General features: G+C 44.9%; 1 protein-coding gene across 1 annotated transcript in view; it reads left to right on the forward strand.

Moving 5' to 3' along the window:
- The window catches only part of PTPN3 (protein tyrosine phosphatase non-receptor type 3), a 1,427,127-nt gene that overhangs the window by 54,051 nt on the left and 1,350,975 nt on the right, over positions 1 to 22,101 (forward strand). The window contains 1 exon segment of the mRNA XM_040432350.1: positions 16,903 to 17,051. Within this exon segment, the coding sequence (XP_040288284.1) occupies positions 16,917 to 17,051 (135 nt within the window). The 5' untranslated portion in view covers positions 16,903 to 16,916.

Below are 22,101 nucleotides of genomic sequence, written 5' to 3' on the forward strand. Positions count from 1 at the left end.
AGTTTAAGGGGCGTTGCCGTATTTAAAAAAAATTGTAGGGTGCTTTCTCTCCTGTTTCTCCTTGTGAAAATGAACAATTTGGGCCTAAATCAACATTTTCTTGTAGATTATATAATTTGATTTTCACGGGCAAGTTTTTCCATATTGTATGAGACCCATGTGGGGTCAAAGCATTTGCTATGCCTCTCAGTTCCTTAAATGGTGTAGTTTCCAAAATGCGGTTACTTTTTATTTTTTTTTATTTTTTTACTGTAGGGGTACCTCAGGGGGTCTTCAATGGAATCTGCCTCCCAAAAGCCCTGCTGTGTTCCCATACAGAAGATTATGACTAGGGATGAGCGAACCCGAACTGTATAGTTCGGGTTCGTACCGAATTTTGGGGTGTCCGTGACACGGACCCGAACCCGAACATTTTCGTAAAAGTCCGGGTTCGGGTTCGGCGCTTTCTTGGCGCTTTCTGAAAGGCTTCAAAGCAGCCAATCAACAAGCGTCATACTACTTGCCCCAAGAGGCCATCACAGCCTTGCCTACTATTGGCATGGCTGTGATTGGCCAGTGTAGCATGTGACCCAGCCTCTATATAAGCTTGGGTCACGTAGCGCTGCACGTCACTCTGCTGATACAAGCGTAGGGAGGGTTGCTGCTGCGACGTCTAGGGCGAGATAGGCAGATTAACTCCTCCAAAAGACTTAATTCAGTGATTGATCTCCAGCTGTGGATCATTGAAGTGCTGATATTGAATTGCTCACTTTTTTTAGGCTGCCCAGAGCGTTTTTATATCACTTTTTTTCTGGGGTGATCTGCGGCCAATTTGTGGCTTGTGGTGCGCCAGCACAAGCTGCCACCAAGTACATTTAACCACCAATAGTGTGGTTATTTTTTGCTATATCCTACATCAGGTGCAGGCTGAGCCTGTGTCACCCAAGTGCATTTAACCATCAATAGTGTGGTTATTTTTTGCTATATCCTACATCAGGGTCAAGCTTTCATCAAGTGCATTTAACCATCAATAGTGTGGTTATTTTTTGGCCATATACTACATTAGGTGCAGGCTGAGCCTGTGTCACCCAAGTGCATTTAACCATCAATAGTGTGGTTATTTTTTGCTATATCCTACATCAGGGTCAAGCTTTCATCAAGTGCATTTAACCATCAATAGTGTGGTTATTTTTTGGCCATATACTACATTAGGTGCAGGCTGAGCCTGTGTCACCCAAGTGCATTTAACCATCAATAGTGTGGTTATTTTTTGCTATATCCTACATCAGGGTCAAGCTTTCATCAAGTGCATTTAACCATCAATAGTGTGGTTATTTTTTGGTCATTTACTACATCAGGGGCAAGTTGAGCCTGTCACCCAGCGCCTAAAAAATAGGCCCTGACATTCTATTCCTCCAAATCAGTACAGTTTAGCTGATCAAGTTATATTTAGTGACCGTAAAAGCACAGTTTTTGTTCTGGGTGAAAAACTATTCCCAAATTGCCATTCTCAAAATTAGTAGTTTCAGCTATATCAGGCCTACTTTAAATCTATCCCAAAAAGGATATCTTAGATTGAAGGTGCTGATAGTGTCATTCTGAAAAACTTAACACACACGCTACAGTGCAGATACAAGTCTAATTCTGTGATTAAAGGTATATCTGTCACACAGCGCGTAAAAAAATAGGCCTCACATTTATATTCAACCAAATCTGTCATTACTTGTGTGCTTGTATTAGTGTAATACGGTACCTAAATAGATAGCCAGACAGTGTTAGGTGTCTGTAAAAAAATGCCCTGAATTTAAATTCAATACATTGGCCTGAATAATATTTTTCTATTGTGGTGAACGGTAACAATGAGGAAAAACAACTAGTAAGGGACGCGGACGTGGACATGGTCGTGGTGGTGTTAGTGGACCCTCTGGTGCTGGGAGAGGACGTGGCCGTTCTGCCACAGCCACACGTCCTAGTGTACCAACTACCTCAGGTCCGAGTAGCCGCCAGAATTTACAGGGATATTTGGTGGGGCCCAATGCCGTTCTAAGGATGGTAAGGCCTGAGCAGGTACAGGCATTAGTCAATTGGGTGGCCGAGAGTGCAATCCAGGCACGTTCACATTATCTCCCACCCAGTCTTCTGCAGAAAGCGCACAGATGGCGCATGAAAACCAAGCCCATCAGTCTGTCACATCACCCCCATGCATATCAGGGAAACTGTCTGAGCCTCAAGTTATGCAGCAGTCTCTTATGCTGTTTGAAGACTCTGCTGCCAGGGTTTCCCAATCGCATCCACCTAGCCCTTCCCCAGGGGTGGAAGAGATAGAATGCACTAACGCACAACCACTTATGTTTCCTGATGAGGACATGGGAATACCACCTCAGCACGTCTCTGATGATGACGAAACACAGGTGCCAACTGCTGCGTCTTTCTGCACTGTGCAGACTGAACAGGAGGTCAGGGAGGAAGACTGGGTGGAAGACGATGCAGGGGACGATGAGGTCCTAGACCCCACATGGAATGAAGGTCGTGCCACTGACTTTCAGAATTCTGAGGAAGAGGCAGTGTTGAGACCGAGCCAACAGCATAGCAAAAGAGGGAGCAGTGGCCAAAAGCCGCCGCCAAGAGAGTCCGTCTGCTACTGGCCACCGCCATCTGGGACCGAGCACCCCAAAAGCAGCTTCAAGGAGTTCCCTGGCGTGGCAGTTCTTCAAACAATGTGCTGACGACAAGACCCGAGTGGTTTGCACTCTGTGCCATCAGAGCCTGAAGCGAGGCATTAACGTTCTAAACCTTAGTACAACCTGCATGACCAGGCACCTGCATGCAAAGCATGAACTGCAGTGGAGTAAACACCTTAAAAACAAGGAAGTCACTCAGGCTCCCCCTGCTACCTCTTCTGCTGCTGCCGCCGCCTCGGCCTCTTCCTTCGCCTCTGGAGGAACGTTGGCACCTGCCGCCCAGCAAACAGAGGATGTACCACCAACACCACCACCTCCGTCACCAAGCATCTCAACCATGTCACACGGCAGCATTCAGCTCTCCATCTCACAAACATTTGAGAGAAAGCGTAAATTCCCACCTAGCCACCCTCGATCCCTGGCCCTGAATGCCAGCATTTCTAAACTACTGGCCTATGAAATGCTTGTCATTCAGGCTGGTGGACACAGACAGCTTCAAACAGCTCATGTCGCTTGCTGTCCCACAGTATGTTGTTCCCAGCCGCCACTACTTCTCCAAGAGAGCCGTGCCTTCCCTGCACAACCAAGTATCCGATAAAATCAAGTGTGCACTGCGCAACGCCATCTGTGGCAAGGTCCACCTAACCACAGATACGTGGACAAGTAAGCACGGCCAGGGAAGCTATATCTCCCTAACTGCACACTGGGTAAATGTAGTGGCGGCTGGGCCCCAGGCGAAGAGCTGTTTGGCGCACGTCCTTCCGCCGCCAAGGATCGCAGGGCAACATTCTTTGCCTCCTGTTGCCTCCTCCTCCGACTCTGCTTCCTCCTCCTCTTCTTCCACCTGCTCATCCAGTCAGCCACACACCTACACCACCAACTTAAGCACAGCCCGGGGTAAACGTCAGCAGGCCATTCTGAAACTCATATGTTTGGGGGACAGGCCCCACACCGCACAGGAGTTGTTGCGGGGTATAGAACAGCAGACCGACGAGTGATTGCTGCCGGTGAGCCGGTGTGCGATAATGGGCGAAATCTCGTTGCAGCTCTGAGACTAGCCGGTTTGACGCACATCCCTTGCCTGGCGCATGTGCTGAATTTGGTGGTGCAGAAGTTCATTCACAACTACCCCGACATGTCAGAGCTGCTGCATAAAGTGCGCGCCGTCTGTGCGCGCTTCCGGCGTTTACATCCTGCCGCTGCTCGCCTGTCTGCGCTACAGCGTAACTTCGGCCTTCCCGCTCACCGCCTCATATGCGACGTGCCCACCAGGTGGAACTCCACCTTGCACATGCTGGACAGACTGTGCGAGCAGCAGCAGGCCATAGTGGAGTTTCAGCTTGCAGCACGCACGGGTCAGTCGCACTGCGGAACAGCAACACTTCACCACCAATAACTGGGCCTCCATGCGAGACCTGTGTGCCCTGTTGCACTGTTTCGAGTATTCCACCAACATGGCCAGTGGCGATGACGCCGTTATCAGCGTTACAATACCACTTCTATGTCTCCTTGAGAAAACACTTAGGGCAATGATGGAAGAGGTGGCCCAGGAGGAGGAGGAAGAGGGGTCATTTTTAGCACTTTCAGGCCAGTCTCTTCGAAATGAGTCAGAGGGAGGTTTTTTGCAACAGCAGAGGCCAGGTACAAATGTGGCCAGCCAGGGCCCACTACTGGAGGACAAGGATGAGGAGGAGGTGGAGGAGGATGAGGATGAAGCATGTTCACAGCGGGGTGGCACCAAACGCAGCTCGGGCCCATCACTGGTGCGTGGCTGGGGGGAAACACAGGACGATAACGATACGCCTCCCACAGAGGACAGCTTGTCCTTACCTCTGGGCAGCCTGGCACACATGAGCGACTACATGCTGCAGTGCCGGCGCAACAACAGCAGAGTTGCCCACATTTTAACGTGTGCGGACTACTGGGTTGCCACCCTGCTGGATCCCCGGTACAAAGACAATGTGCCCACCTTACTTCCTGCACTGGAGCGTGATAGGAAGATGCACGAGTACAAGCGCACGTTGGTAGACGCGCTACTGAGAGCATTCCCAAATGTCACAGGGGAACAAGTGGAAGCCCAAGGCAGAGGAGGAGCAAGAGGTCACCAACGCAGCTGTGTCACGGCCAGCTCCTCTGAGGGCAGGGTTAGCATGGCAGAGATGTGCGAAAAGTTTTGTCACCACGCCACAGCTAACTGCACCACACACCTGATACGGAACGTGTTAGCAGGAGGCAACACTTTCACTAACATGGTGGAACCAGTACGTGTGCACACCCCTCCACGTACTGACTGATGGTTCGGCCCCATTCAATTTCTGGGTCTCCAAACTGCTCCACGTGGCCCAGAGCTAGCCCTTTTATGCCTTGGAGGTGCTGGCCTGCCCGGCGGCCAGCGTTTTGTCTGAACGTGTATTTAGCACGGCAGGGGGCGTCATTACAGACAAACGCAGCCGCCTGTCTACAGCTAATGTGGACAAGCTGACATTCATAAAAATTAACTAAGCATGGATCCCACAGGACCTGTCCATCCCTTGTGCAGATTAGACATTTATAACTACCTCCCCTTAACCATATATTATTGTACTCCATGGCACTTCCTCATTTAATCCTTTTTTTATTTTCATTTTACCATTATATTGCGGGGCAACCCAAAGTTGAATGAACCTCTCCTCTGTCTGGGTGCCGGGGCCTAAAAATATCTGACAGTGGCCTGTTCCAGTGTTGGGTGACATGAAGCATGATTCTCTGCTATGACATGAAGCCTGATTCTCTGCTATGGGACCTCTCTCCTCTGTCTGGTTGCCGGGGCCTAAAAATATCTGACAATGGCCTGTTCCAGTGGTGGGTGACGTGAAGCCTGATTTTCTGCTATGACATGAAGCCTGATTCTCTGCTATGACTTGAAGCCTGATTCTCTGCTATGACATGAAGCCTGATTCTCTGCTATTGGACCTTTCTCCTCTGTCTGGGTGACGGGGCCTAAATATCTGACAGTGGCCTGTTCCAGTGGTGGATGACATGAAGCCTGATTCTCTGCTATGACATGAAGCCTGATTCTCTGCTATGGGACCTCTCTCCTCTGTCTGGGTGCCAGGGCCTAAATATCTGACAATGGCCTGTTCCAGTGGTGGGTTACGTGAAGCCTGATCAGACATCCCAACCTGCAAAAACTAATTTCAGGGAGGAACACTTCTCATTTCAGTGAGGTTTTCTTTTGTTTTCTTTCACAAACTTTTTATTACATTTTCCAGACATATGCAGTATCTGCACACTTTGCTCTATGGTGTGGAGGACTGGGCTCATCACCCTGCCCCAAATTATCATATTTATGTATATGATTAAAGGGATTCTGTCACCACCTATAAGCCCTGTGAGCTAAACATATGCTCATGTCCAGGGTAGCATTCTGATTTCTAAGGTGGCCTTATAAAAGCTATTTGTGGCTTTATTCTGCGGAAAAAACAGTTTTACTAACCTGTCAATCACTGAATTAAGGTGCCCAAGCAGGGGAGGTCTGTGGATGCATGGCATCGCCGTTCGTGCCCAGCGCCGCCTTCTACTCCTCAGTGCCGCCTCTCCCTCCCTCCCCCTCCTCCCACTTTGAGATCCCGCGCGTGCGCACAGGCTCAGCCTGATGCGCCGTTGCGGACTGCTGGCATTGGCCTCTTCTTGCACTGTGCGCACGCGCCGAGAAGGGGACACTGCTACAGGTTGCCGGAAAGGGTTACTGCGAGTAAACTAGAGATGGGAAGTTCGGATCTTTCACATGAATCGGTTCATTTGAATCAGTTCATTCAAACGAACCGATTCATGAATCAAATCTTCGGTTCATTCGCTGAGCTGACAAGAAGCAAGTGAACCGAAGCTTAGGTTGCGCAATGCGCATGCGCGGATGCTTCCATTCACTTGCTGACTTGCTGAGTCGGCTCTTTGTCTAAGTCAGGAAGTTTATTCTTTAAAACCCTGTGTGTAATTATCTACCCCACTGTAGGAAAAAAACAAGCATCCAGGGGGGGTGAATTTAACACTGGGGAAAATAATATAATTAAAATGGGGGGTTCAATGTGTAAATGTATTTAAAAAAAAATACATCTCTCTCAATAGTTATATAGCTACTGAATGAGACAGAAGGAGAGATGCCTTTAACATATATATCTCCTTGAGAAGCCAATTTGACCCTAAAGGGTTAATTCAACCTGTAATCTAAACTCTGTGTCCTGTCACTTCTCTTATCTCTGTGCTCTGCTATCAGTAAACATTTCCGGGATATATTGTCTCAGATGCGGGTGTCAGGGAGCCGCTATCTAATAGCGGGAGACTCCCTGAACGTCCGGGAGACTTGAGATCCCTGCCTGATTCTCTGCTATGACTTGAAGCCTGATTCTCTGCTATGACATGTAGCCTGATTCTCTGCTATGGGACCTTTCTCCTCTGTCTGGGTGCCGGGGCCTAAAAATATCTGACAGTGGCCTGTTCCAGTGGTGGGTGACATGAAGCATGATTCTCTGCTATGACATGAAGCCTGATTCTCTGCTATGAGACCTCTCTCCTCTGTCTGGGTGCCGGGGCCTAAATATCTGACAGTGGCCTGTTCCAGTGGTGGGTGACATGAAGCCTGATTCTCTGCTATGACATGAAGCCTGATTCTCTGCTATGGGACCTCTCTCCTCTGTCTGGGTGCCGGGGCCTAAATATCTGACAATGGCCTGTTCCAGTGGTGGGTGACGTGAAGCCTGATCAGACATCCCAACCTGCAAAAACTAATTTCAGGGAGGAACACTTCTCATTTCAGGGAGGTTTTCTTTTTTTTTCTTTCACAAACTTTTTATTACATTTTCCAGACATATGCAGTATCTGCACACTTTGCTCTATGGTGTGGAGGACTGGGCTCATCACCCTGCCCCAAATTATCATATTTATGTATATGATTAAAGGGATTCTGTCACCACCTATAAGCCCTGTGAGCTAAACATATGCTCATGTCCAGGGTAGCATTCTGATTTCTAAGGTGGCCTTATAAAAGCTATTTGTGGCTTTATTCTGCGGAAAAACAGGTTTTACTAACCTGTCAATCACTGAATTAAGGTGCCCAAGCAGGGGAGGTCTGTGGATGCATGGCATCGCCGTTCGTGCCCAGCGCCGCCTTCTACTCCTCAGTGCCGCCTCTCCCTCACTCCCCCTCCTCCCACTTTGAGATCCCGCGCGTGCGCACAGGCTCAGCCTGATGCGCCGTTGCGGACTGCTGGCATTGGCCTCTTCTTGCACTGTGCGCACGCGCCGAGAAGGGGACACTGCTACAGGTTGCCGGAAAGGTTTACTGCGAGTAAACTAGAGATGGGAAGTTCGGATCTTTCACATGAATCGGTTCATTTGAATCAGTTCATTCACACGAACCGATTCATTAATCGAATCTTCGGTTCATTCGCTGAGCTGACAAGAAGCAAGTGAACCGAAGCTTAGGTTGCGCAATGCGCATGCGCGGATGCTTCCATTCACTTGCTGACTTGCTGAGTCAGCTCTTTGTCTGAGTCAGGAAGTTTATTCTTTAAAACCGTGTGTGTAATTATCTACCCCACTGTAGGGAAAAAACAAGCATCCAGGGGTGGTGAATTTAACACTGGGGTAAATAATATAATTAAAATGGGGGGTTAAATGTGTAAATGTATTTAAAAAAAAATACATCTCTCTTAATAGTTATATAGCTACTGAATGAGACAGAAGGAGAGATGCCTTTAACATATATATCTCCTTGAGAAGCCAATTTGACCCTAAAGGGTTAATTCAACCTGTAATCTAAACTCTGTGTCCTGTCACTTCTCTTATCTCTGTGCTCTGCTATCAGTAAACATTTCCGGGATATATTGTCTCAGATGCGGGTGTCAGGGAGCCGCTATCTAATAGCGGGAGACTCCCTGAACGTCCGGGAGACTTGAGATCCCTGCCTGATTCTCTGCTATGACATGAAGCCTGATTCTCTGCTATGACTTGAAGCCTGATTCTCTGCTATGACATGAAGCCTGATTCTCTGCTATGGGACCTCTCTCCTCTGTCTGGGTGCCAGGGCCTAAAAATATCTGACAATGGCCTGTTCCAGTGTTGGGTGACATGAAGCCTGATTCTCTGCTATGACATGAAGCCTGATTCTCTGCCATGAGACCTCTCTCCAATTGATATTAGTTAATTTTAATTTATTTTATTTTTATTTTAATTCATTTCCCTATCCACATTTGTTTGCAGGGGATTTACCTACATTTTGCTGCCTTTTGCAGCCCTCTAGCCCTTTCGTGGGCTATTTTACAACCTTTTTAGTGCCGAAAAGTTCGGGTCGAGTTCGGATCCCGAACCCGAACATTTCCGGGAAGTTCAGCCGAACTTCTCGAACCCGAACATCCAGGTGTTCGCTCAACTCTAGTCCTGGCAGCTAAACTTCCTAACCTGGAAACAACACAATTCTCTGTGAGGTTCCTTTAATAGAATGGTACAGGACCTGTGATGCAGTCCTCACAGGTCTTTTAGCTTTCTGCACTGATGACAGGGCCTCAGGAATAGAGCCCGATGGGAGCCTGTATTGGATGTAATAAGGGGGTGGGGCAGCTACATGGTCTGTCTCAAATGTAGCTCACCCCCCTTTGAAGTGAATGGGAGCCAAGCAGCAGTAACCCACAAGAGCCTTTCAATTTTGAACTGAGCTGTGCTTCCTGTTCCATTTAAAATTTTAGTTCCAATGCCTGGAGGCTGCAGGGAACAACTGATCAAGTTGGTGTCAGGTGTCAGGCACCCACTGATCAGATATTGATGAACTATGCTGAGGATAGGTCATCAGTATCAGGTTCCTGGAACACCTGTTTAACCACAAAATCTAGAAAATGGGGCATGTATTTAAAAAAAAAAAAAATAGGAAAAAAAGTTGTGACTTCCGGTTCCGGCGCGCTCCCATGAGGAGGTAGTGGAAGACAGCTCTGAGTGCTCACCTACAACTAGCCGGGGTATTGGTCGCAAAACAGGACGATAGTTCCCCTAGAACACCTCCGGTAGTGGAGACACTGCTGATGAAAAAATACATTGTGCGCGGCGGCACCCCGACATCTGTAACTTCGCACTCACAACGAGATGCATCGCCCTGCAGGGTTCAGTGTAAGATGGCAGACCTACCCGCTCTTCCTCGCAGCCTCCAGCTCAGCCGGCAGAAAATGAGGTAAATCCTATGAAGACCCAGACCCTTTCTCAGAAGCAAGGGCTAGAGCTCCCTTGCAAAGAGCTGGCTATAGAAGTGGCAAACCTGCTAGCGCCTGACATTAAGGCGTCCCTTGAAGCAACAGTGGCCACATATCTGCAAAACATACAGGGGTAGATCGCACAACATACGCTCCAATTGCAGGAATTACAACAGAGAGTAGGTGATATGGAGGACAAGCTTGATAAAACAGAGCTTGGCGGAAAGCACCCTCAAGGAGAACCAGATCCTCAAAATTAAATTTGACGACCTGGAAAACCGTTCACGACGGAATAATCTGAGAATTGTGGGACTTCCTGAATCGATCCCCCTTAATCAGCTAGCTCAAATATGTTCAGTGGAATTGCCGCAGGCCTTAGGGCTGCAACAGCAGATGACCGTTGAAAAAGAGGGCACCGCATTTGCCCTATGAGAGAGGCTCCTAAAGAGGGGTTAGGTCAAAGACCTAGAGCTACAATAGTTAAATACCTTAACTATGCCGAGAAAGAAGTCCTCTTAAACAACTACAGAAAAGCAACTCGCCCGACACAAATTCGGGGACATAAGATTTTACTGTTTGGAGATTACTCGGCCAAAGTCGCCAGGAAACGAAGGGCGTTTTCCACGATCTGCACACAGCTTATTCAGGATAAAGTGAAGTTCGCGCTAATTTATCCAGCTACCCTCAGGATCTTTAGAAAGGAGGGCACCATTGAAACATACCACACTCCGGCTGAAGCCAGAAAGAGCCTGGATGATCAGCCTGAATCCACCCCAGTCTACTCCTCTCAGAGGGGGAATCATCATCAAGGACTCCCTCGCAGAAACCGCCCGGGCTCATCTCCAAATACTCAGCGAAGTGAACGAAGTCAAGCATCAAGCCCAGAATGGGACTGAGACTTTGATAAGTTAAGGTAACTTGCTGAATATTCCCTTGCAGGACTTTGATTCAATAGAGGAAAAGTACCATCGGTACATAGAGAGACGAACTCTTACCTGTGTATTGAAGAGCACTAATGTTAAAATGTGATTTAGATGAATATGTATTCTGGTAATGGGTATACCAGCAAACCTAGCCAGAAGGGGGCGAAAAAAGTGAAGTCTAAACTACTATATTGTTGGTTTGTTCTACCTCCTGAAAGGAGAGTTATTGTTGGGATGTTGGGAAAAGGGGGGGGCGGGTTTTCTTTGTTTAGCTATACTCCATAGGTACAAAGATGTTTCTCTAATGGTATTACTCAGCGGGAATCGGCGTCCTCCGGGTGGGTCTCCTGATAAGATCAAAACTACTAACAGGTTATGAAAATTGTGACTTGGAATGTTAAAGGCCTAAAGGCCCCACATAAGAGAATGTCGATTTTACGACATTTAAAGAAATTGGATGCTGACATTGCTCTACTACAGGAGACACACCTGGGAGGCAGATTTTTGGCGAATGAAGCGCCTGTGGGTGGGTCAAGTGTATGGTTCTCCTGCACAAGGGAGAAAGGCAGGAGTTCTGACATTAATACATAGACGTTTACGACATAAACTGACTGCAAGTCATAGCGACGATGAGGGGAGGGTGTTGATGACTAAAATGGATACTGATGCAGGAGAACTGACTGTGTTTAATATATATGGTCCTAATGTGGGACAGTCAAGCTTTTACGGGACATTGGTTCCAGTTGTCTTGAAGGAGGGCAGGGGGCAGATACTAGTGGCAGGAGATCTTAACTCGGTGAGAAAGTTGGAAGAAGATCGTAAATACTCCTACACTGATGTAATACCTAAAACCCAGGGGAACTTCACTTTAGAACCCTTTTTGGAAGCTACTGTTTTGAATGATGTTTGGAGATTTTTCAATCCAATGGAACGAGAATTTACTCACTTCTCCCATGCTCAACGTTCATGGTCGAGGATTGATTATGTTCTGTCCTCACAATTGCTGATGCAGAGAGTAGAAAAGGTGGAGATTTCAGATCTAATTATCTCAGATCACCCCCCAGTAGTTGCTCACATAAGAGAGATAACGCCTAGAGGCAGCGATTACACGTGGCAGATTCCCAACCACTTGCTATCAGACGAAGACTTTCATGACAGGTTGAAGGGCTGGTGGTGGGAGTTTCAAGAGAATAACAAAGCACACATGGAAGATCATGTCTTATTCTGGGAGATGGCTAAATCTGTTCTCAGAGGAAATATAATTTCATATGCATCAGCCAAAAGGAAAAAAGTACTAGATCACTATAGACAGGCCACTGAAAAGGTACGACAAGCATATACCTCTTTTCTGGCAGACCCCTCGTCCATAAACAGGATCAATTGGGTCACTGCAAAGCACTCATACGACCATTATTTAGAACTAAAAATGAGGATGTTTCTAGATCAAAAATCTGCGGAATTCTTCAAATTTGGGAATAAGGTGGGTAAATTGCTAGCTAATCTAGTTAAAGCTCAGAGAGGGAGTGGGGGACCTAATAAAATAATAGAGGAAGGTGGAGGGGAAATAAGAGACTTAAAAACTATCACGCAATGCTTTGGGAAATTTTATAAAAAACTGTACTCACAGGAGCCCTGTGAAGGATCTCGGGGTAAGGCGCTTTTGGCGAAGGTCCAGCTACCTCGATTGACAGAGGAAGCACTAGCACATTTAAATTCTCCTATTACGGAAGGTGAGGTGACACTAACTGTAAAAAAACTAAAAAACTAGGCTCCCAGACCTGACGGGTATACAGGGGAATTTTTAAAATTACTGATTCCAGAACTCACACAAACCTTGACAAAATTGTTCAATTTTTTCATGGAAGGCGGAGCTATGATGCCTACAGGGAACATGGCATACATTAAAGTTATCTTAAAACCAGGCAAAGATCCGAGTTTAACTAGCTCTTACAGACCAATATCGCTAATCAATCAAGATTTGAAAATCTTTTCTAAGATTATAGCAGATAGATTGGCAAACTATATGCCAGACCTGTTAGGCCCACACCAGGGGGGATTCACTAGAAGAAGAGCGGCGGTGACCAATATTAGAACTGTGCTTGCTGTACAGGATTATCTAGCCCATAACAAATTGAGCAATAATCAACCAGCCTTTCTATCGCTAGATGCCGAAAAGGCTTTTGATAATGTGAATTGGAGATGGTTGGGATGGGCCCTAGATGCCTTTGGAGTCAGGGGTCCGTTCCGAATGGCACTGGATGGTATGTACAGCAGGCCTCAGGCAAGAGTTAGTCTTCCGGGATTCCTTTCTGATTCATTCACATTCGCGAAGGGAACCAGACAAGGATGTCCCCTCTCACCCCTTCTTTTTAATCTGGCCCTAGAACCGTTCATCCAATCAGATACTTTTGAGGGAGTTAAGGTAGGTGGAAGGGAAGTAAAACTGATATGTTTCGCGGATGATGTCCTGATATTCATGTCTGATCCCAAGAGACGGGATACAAGATTAATATCAGTAAAATAGCTGAATAGATGAGAGGGGCACACCTACATCTAAAAATCACATGGAGCTGCAGCCAATATGTTTATAAAACTATTTATTTGCACCAAAAATAATTCAAATCAAGTGAGGTACCTCAATATATTCACATTAAAAATACATTTACTTAAAAACATAAAAATATATAACCATCTGTAGGGACTTGTTGCTAAATGTATAACAGAATATGTAGCAAAATATGTAACAGAATCACTGGTTAGTGGTTGCTTTGCAATGGAGAATCGTGACTGTGTATCCTTGTATACAGTCTTTAATACAAATTCCGATGCGCAGGGTTTGATGCGCAATGTCTCTGCTGATATTTAATATGTAAATTCCGACTGTGACCGATAATTTACAAGTGTGTATACAGTCTTTTTCTTATTGTTGGTTATCTTCACAGCATATACCAGATTGGTCTGCTGTTAAACCTTGCTGTGTGTAAACACTACTCACTGTTCTGAAGCGGTGGAGTGACCGATCACTCATGCTTGGCGTGGCGTCCCACGTGTTACAGCAACGATGGTCTCAGTTCCGGTCCGCTCTTTTGTATGGGTGAGTAGAGTACCAAGGCAGGGAAAAAAATTGTCCATTTAGACGCCGGGGTCTAAGATAGTTAAGACCCACTTGAATATTCTGCGTTACTTGGTGTCTTTTGATCTGGACACAACGAGACTTGTGTTTCTTCCTATCAGCTGTGCAGAAGCGTTTCCAAAGATCCGGAGGTGTTGCGCAGATTGTAGGCTGCGGTTTCTTTCTTTACTCGAGACTTGTGTACACCAGACACATTTCGGAGTTGGCAGTGACTCCTTCCTCAGTGGTCACTCCATCGCTTCAGAACAGTGAGTAGTGTGTTTACACACAGCAAGGTTTAACAGCAGACCAATCTGGTATATGCTGTGAAGATAACCAACAATAAGAAAAAGACTGTATACACACTTGTAAATTATCGGTCACAGTCGGAATTTACATATTAAATATCAGCAGAGACATTGCGCATCAAACCCTGCGCATCGAAATTTGTATTAAAAACTGTATACAAGGATACACAGTCACGATTCTCCATTGCAAAGCAACCACTAACCAGTGATTCTGTTACATATTTTGCTACATATTCTGTTATACATTTAGCAACAAGTCCCTACAGATGGTTATATATTTTTATGTTTTTAAGTAAATGTATTTTTATTGTGAATATATTGAGGTACCTCACTTGATTTGAATTATTTTTGGTGCAAATAAATAGTTTTATAAACGTATTGGCTGCAGCTCCATGTGATTTTTAGATGTAGGTGTGCCCCTCTCATCTATTCAGCTAATTTATATACCTTAAAAGATTGGGGATATCTTTTTTTAGGGGGAACACCCATTCCATATTTTTTGGAGGGTGAGCCAATCCAATTATTCCAATCTCTTTAATATCAGTAAAAGTCAACTATTAATGCTATCTGAGAAGACGCCCCATTCCGGCAATTTTGAGGGGGTGGAGGTGGTCCCACACTGTTTGACATACCTTGGTATTAAAATAGGAAAATTGCCAGCCTCTCTATACTCATTGAATAATATACCTCTTATACAGAAGATAGAAAAGGAATTAGATAGATGGTCTAGCCTCCCATTATCTTTATTTGGCAGAACCCACCTGATAAAAATGATTAGCTTTGCGAGATTATTGTACCCAATGCAGACAATTCCTCTGCTAATCAAACACACAGACGTAAGAAGATTAAACAAAAGTTTTACCCGATTTTTTTTGGAATAAAAAATGCCCGAGGATTAGCTATGAGAAACTAAGCCTGACAAAATGGGAAGGGGGGATTCACCTCCCAAATATAAGAAACTACAACCTGGCAGCCTTAGCTAGACATATTAGGGATTGGGTCTGGAACACCTCTTTTTCTCAAATAAAGAGCTGGAAAGTGCTTTGGTTGCCCCTTGGGATATGGTAGCACTTCTACATTCAAGAATAAGAGATCTGCCTTTAGGGGTGAAATCTTATATCCTGATTAAAGACACCACGGCGGCATGGAGGGCGATCAGGAAAATATATAGATTGCCAATGTATGTTTCTCCCCACATGCCTCTCTGAACGCTCCCAGCCTTCCCTTCTGGAAGGGAATCTAAAATGTTCCATAAATGGAAAGAAAAAGGGTTGATCAGGCTACGAGACCTGTTGACTCCTTCGGGATCGGAAATAATGTCCTGGGAAGATGTTAAGCACAAATTCTCATTCCCAGACTCCCAAATACTGTCATACCTACAGATCAAATCCTTTTGTAGGCAACAAACTACAAAATTGGGAGATAATGACAGACTGACCTGGTTCGAGGGGCTAATGGGTAGGGTGGGATTAGCAAGCTCTTTACCGGATTTATATCATAGAATTCAAAGTACCCAAACCATAGCTTTGGGGAAGACAGTTTTTAAGAAATGGGAGAGAGAACTACAAGATGACTCTGACTGTGAAGATTAGAGCAGGTATGGAAAGAGTGAGGCAGGCAATCAGCAGCGAAACCTGGAGAGAGATGCAATTTCGTATTATCCATAAAGCTACATACGCATTTGATCTCTCGTACAGGGACGCCCCTACTCATTACCTTAGGAGCTTCCCAAAGTGTCAACTCCCATGGGATAATCTACTGCATGGCCTATGGGATTGTCCCAATATCTCCCAACTTTGGAGCCAGGGAAGGGATTTTATTAAAGAAGTTTGGAAGGTGGAGGTGAGTCCTTCTCCACAACATTGTATATTTCAGTGCATTCCGAGAAGCCAGGAGGGAGACCAAACTCAAGCGATAGGAGTTAAAAGGGGTACATTTGTTTTTATTGGCTATGAAAAATGCTTGTTAAGACACTGGATACATCCCACCATCCCTACAATAGACGAGGTAATTGGTACTATGAAACATATTCTATACATGGACCGATTAGAGGCAGAGAAACATAAAGGAAAAATGACGAAAGCTTTTTTTCATAAGTGGAAAATATTTGTGATTCATGTACTACCTCAAGAAGAACGGAGAGAGTTGATGCTTCCATTTCAAAATACGCTTTGGTATCTGGGAGAGCAGGCTAAAGGCACTTTAGGTAAATTGTCCGTTAGTTAGAAGAAAACACTGATACACATTGGAGAACACCATTTCAAATGTTTACAAATGGGGACGAGTATTTATGGAGAGGGTATTGTTATACTTTCTGTTTATGATTGTTTGGGACAGGGAGGGAAGTTGGGGGGGGGGGACAATAATAAAATGGGGAGCCTTGTCATGCTATTTTTGCTTTATTAAGAATGGTTTGTACAAAAAGATATACTCTTATCTTGTTAATTCAGGAAAACTATGGACTGATGAATGCTTGTAATGAGTACAATGTAAGAAAATCTCTGATAAATGCGATTTGTACATGCATATTTTTCCTCCCTCAATAAAAATTTATTGAAAAAATAAATAAAATAAAATAGAAATTTGAAATATTTATTTTGTTTGTGATATTAAATGTGATTCATAAATGTGTTTATAAAATGCTTGTAATTACTTAGAATCATGACACCTCTTTATTTTGTGCAGGTGCCGTGTTCGTTATGAACTCCAGCCTCCGTGCTTTAGGTGGAAGGATAAACAATCGAGCAACTGAACTTCCAAAGGAAAAAAGTAGGTCTGAAGTGGTTTGCAATGTCCGTTTCCTGGATGGCTCTCAGCAAAGTTTCAGAGCTAATGTAAGTTTTACTGTAGCACAATATAGAATTCAGTTTAGATTTCGCCAATAAAAAGCAACCATGCAAACGTAATATTCTGAAGTTTTAAAGAGTCTCTGTCACCAGGATCAACTGTATTAAACCAGACATACTGTCTGGCAAGGCTCATCATGCTGATTAAAATGATACCGTTCTTTTGTCTGTACGATAAACAGCTGCAGAGATATCTGTGTTGTATTCATATGCAAATTAGTGTTCGAGCACCAGGAGGCAGGAATTCTTTGAGCACTGCTTTGTAACACCCCCTATGCTTTCTACTCTCCCCCCTCCCCTTGATTGACAGGGCTAGACATCAGGCTGAGGGTGGAGCTGAGTTCTAGAGCTGTTTGCTAACATGTAAATATTATATACACGTTGTACTAAAGCTTCACCACACTGAAATCTGCTCAGAAAGATAATCTATATATCACTGCTTTATTTACAGGCAGAATATATGATTATACAGTCACCAGTATTATGTGTTAGATTATAAGCATAGAGAGAGAAAAAACATGTTTCTCTGTGTGATAATGTTAAGTGATTGGTTTTGCATTTGGACATCCCAGGTTTGAATCTTGTGTGACACAGTGAGGGGTTGTCTGGCAAGGCAGGTATTTTTTTGCCAGCATGTGTGGCTGGGCTGGTTTCCAGCCAGGTGTGGTCAAATACCGGACCGGAGTTTAAGTGCCGGTCTGGATTTTGGCAGCACCTGGCTGTCCTTAAATAGGCAGCTGGGCTCAGCAGAGATGTCTCTGTTTTTGGCATCTGAGGATTTGTGCCGTGCTGGAGGGCTGAGAGCCGCATGCTGGGGAAACAGGCCCCCTAAAGCCTGCTGTGGACTACTGGAGGCAGAACTGCCAGCAAGGTGACGTGTGTTATATGAACTTTCCATTGTGTGTGAATTAACACCAAGACTGCAAAGTTACAGCACGTTTTGTGCAATTGCCTCAAGTGTGAATAAACACTGATGTTTTGAGTTAAGAACTTGTATTTTGCCTCTGTACTGCACCCGCTTACCCTATCTTCCAAAGCAAAACCACACACTGGGAAAGACTTCAAAGTTTTTTCTTCAGATATTTTTTTATTTCCACATTTATCCCATAAGAAAAGTCTATGTCCTTATCATACTGGTTTCTTTATAATCATACAGGTGAAACTCGAAAAATTAGAATATCGTCAAAGTTCATTTATTTTAGCAATGCAACTTAAAAGGTGAAACTAATATATGAGATAGACTCATTACATGCAAGCCTTTATTTGCTATAATTTGGATGATTATGGCTTACAGTTTATGAAAACCCGAAAGTCACAATCTCAGGTACCCTTTGCTCAGGAGGTATGGATTAATTAGCTGACTAGACACTTTTAGCCTAGAATATTGAACCTTTTCACAATATTCTAATTTTAAATTGCATTAATGCAACTCCTTTTAAGTTGCATTACTGAAATAAATGAACTTTTGCACGATATTCAAATTTTTCGAGTTTCACCTGTATATTGTGTCAGTGATTAACCCCTTCACGCATTTGGACGTAAATGTACAGGGTGGGCCATTTATATGGATACACCTTAATAAAATGGGAATGGTTGGTGATATTAACTTCCTGTTTGTGGCACATTAGTGAGGGGGGAAACTTTTCAAGATGGGTGGTGACCATGGCGGCCATTTTGAAGTCGGCCATTTTGAATCCAACTTTAGTTTTTTCAATAGGAAGAGGGTCATGTGACACATCAAACTTATTGGGAATTTCACACGAAAAACAATGGTGTGCTTGGTTTTAACGTAACTTTATTCTTTCATGAGTTATTTACAAGTTTCTGACCACTTATAAAATGTGTTCAATGTGCTGCCCATTGTGTTGGATTGTCAATGCAACCCTCTTCTCCCACTCTACACACACTGATAGCAACACCTCAGGAGAAATGCTAGCACAGGCTTCCAGTATCCGTAGTTTCAGGTGCTGCACATCTCGTATCTTCACAGCATAGACAATTGCCTTCAGATGACAAACATAAAAGTCTAAGGGGGTCAGATCGGGAGACCTTGGGGGCCATTCGACTGGCCCACGACGACCAATCCACTTTCCAGGAAACTGTTCATCTAGGAATGCTCGGACCTGACACCCATAATGTGGTGGTGCACCATCTTGCTGGAAAAACTCAGGGAACGTGCCAGCTTTAGTGCATAAAGAGGGAAAGGCTAAGTTCACACGAACGTGCGTGACCCGTGGCCGTATTGCGGCCCGCAAATCGCGGGCCGCAATACACGGCCACAGTTCCGTGTGAATTCCGCATCACGGATGCGGACCCATTCACTTCAATGGGTCCGCTAATCCGGAATCGCGGAACGGCCGCACGGGACGGGACCCCTCGGAAGCACTACGGAGTGCCTCCTGGGGTTACGTCCCGTTGTTCCGTTCCGCTAAAAGATAGAACAAGTCCTATCTTTTCGCGGAACGCCCGGATCGCGGACCCATTAAAGTGAATGGATCGCCCGGATCGCGGCTGACCTACGGCCGGCGAACAAGCATTGCGGCCTGCTATTTGCGGGCCGCTTCACAGGCACGGGTCACACACGTTCGTGTGAACCCGGCCAAACACATCATCATGTAGCAATTTTGCATATCCAGTGGCCTTGAGGTTTCCATTGATGAAGAATGGCCCCACTATCTTTGTACCCCATATACCACACTATACCATCAATTTTTTTGTTCCAACAGTCTTGGAGGGATCTATCCAATGTGGGTTAGTGTCAGACCAATAGCGGTGGTTTTGTTTGTTAACTACACCATTCACATAAAAGTTTGCCTCATCACTGAACAAAATCTTCTGCGTAAACTGAGGGTCCTGTTCCAATTTTTGTTTTGCCCATTCTGAAAATTCAGTGCGCCGATCTGGGTCATCCTCGTTGAGATGCTGCAGTAGCTGGAGTTTGTAAGGGTGCCATTTGTGAGTAGCTAATATCCGCCGAAGGGATGTTCGACTAATGCCACTCTCCAGTGACATGCGGCGAGTGCTACGCTGTGGGCTCTTGCTGAATGAAGCTAGGACAGCCACTGATGTTTCTTCATTAGAGACAGATTTTATGCGTCCACATTTTGGCAAATCCAACACTGAACGAGTTTCACGAAACTTAGCAAGCAGTTTGCTAACTGTAGCATGGGAGATGGGTGGTCTCATAGGGTGTCTTGCATTGAAATCTGCTGCAATGACCCGGTTACTGCATTCACCAGACATCAACACAATTTCTATCCGCTCCTCACGTGTTAACCTCGGCGACATGTCAATGGCTGTAAACAAAGAGAAACTTGTAAATAACTCATGAAAGAATAAAGTTACGTTAAAACCAAGCACACCATTGCTTTTCGTGTGAAATTCCCAATAAGTTTGATGTGTCACATGACCCTCTTCCTATTGAAAAAAACTAAAGTTGGATTCAAAATGGCCGATTACAAAATGGCCGCCATGGTCACCACCCATCTTGAAAAGTTTCCCCCCTCACATATACTAATGTGCCACAAATAGGAAGTTAATATCACCAACCATTCCCATTTTATTAAGGTGTATCCATATAAATGGCCCACCCTGTACATCCAAATCGCAAGTAATTTACTGCATTTGGATGTACAGTCATGTCCAATCTGCTTACTGGGGCTGTGACACTATAAAGTGTCACAGCCCCGGAGTCTCTGCTCTCTCAGAGATGCTTGCGGCATCTATGGGGTTGAGAGGGAGCGTGCTCTCTCTTCCATGGGGCCGCCACTGCATCCGGGCTGCCATGTACCTAAGGCTGATCAGACCCTGAGGGTCTGATCAGCCTTAGTGTAAGTGTAGCACTGACTATACAGTGCATTGCAATAGATGACTATTGCAATGCACTGTATAGTGATCAGGCCCACTGGCTCTTCAAGATCCAAATGGGTCTTCATAAAAAAAAAAGTTAAAAAGTGTAAACAAAGGTAAATAAATAAAAATAATTAAAAATTTAAATAAAAATTGTCTTTTCTGAAATCCATTCATTTATATTACATAAAAAAAAATAAGAAACAATAAGAAAATATAAAAATAAAATACACATAATTGGTATCACCACCTCCGTAATGACCTGGTCTATAAAAGTATCATGTTAATAATCCAGCACGGTGAACGCCGTAAAAAACTGATGTTAAAAACAATGACAGAGTAGCTGAGGCACATATGCAAACTGTTGTAATTCCTACACCGTTCACCTGATTTGGATGTAAATACCCTCAAATTAAAGCTGACAGTCTGCAGTTAAAGTACATCTTGTTTTATTTCAAATCCATTGTAGTGGTGTATAGAGCCAAAAATGTTAGAATTGTGTCGATGTCCCAATATTTATGGACCTGACTGTATTACTGTTGTCTGTATGATCATATATTGTACCTCAGCAAGTCCAGCCCTGTTAATTAAGGGGAGAGGAAAGTGTGTAGAGCACATGGGGTGTTACAAAGCAGTGTTCAAAGAGTTTAACCCTCCCTCCTGGTGCTCGAACTTCTCATTGGCGTATGAATACAAACACAGATATCTCTGCAGCTGTTTAGTATACAGGAAAAAAAAAAAAGGTATCGTTTTAACCCCTTCAACCCCGGTCCTTTTTTCACCTTCCTGCCCAGGCCATTTTTTGCAAATCTGACATGTGTCACTTTATTTGGTAATAACTTTAACCACCTCCGGACCGCCTAACGCACGGATGCGTCCGGAAGGTGGTTGATTCATTCCTCCTGGACGCATCCGTGCGTCATCTCGCGAGACGCGAGATTTCGGTTAGAGCCGGCCCGCGCATGCGCATCGCGGGCCGGCAAAAGTTAAAGTACAAGTTCGCCACCAGCCTGCCAGCAACGATCATTGGCTGGCAGGCTGGCGATTTTCAAAAAAACGAATCACAAGCCATATAACAGATCATATTAGTAAATATGATCTGTTATATGGCTTGTCTGCTCCTCTGCTGGTCCTTTTCGTCGGTTGGATCCAGCAGAGGAGCAGAGATCACAGTGAGTAGCACCAACAG

The sequence above is a fragment of the Bufo bufo genome, chromosome 5 (assembly GCF_905171765.1).
Source record: "Bufo bufo chromosome 5, aBufBuf1.1, whole genome shotgun sequence".
Lineage (NCBI taxonomy): Eukaryota > Metazoa > Chordata > Amphibia > Anura > Bufonidae > Bufo > Bufo bufo.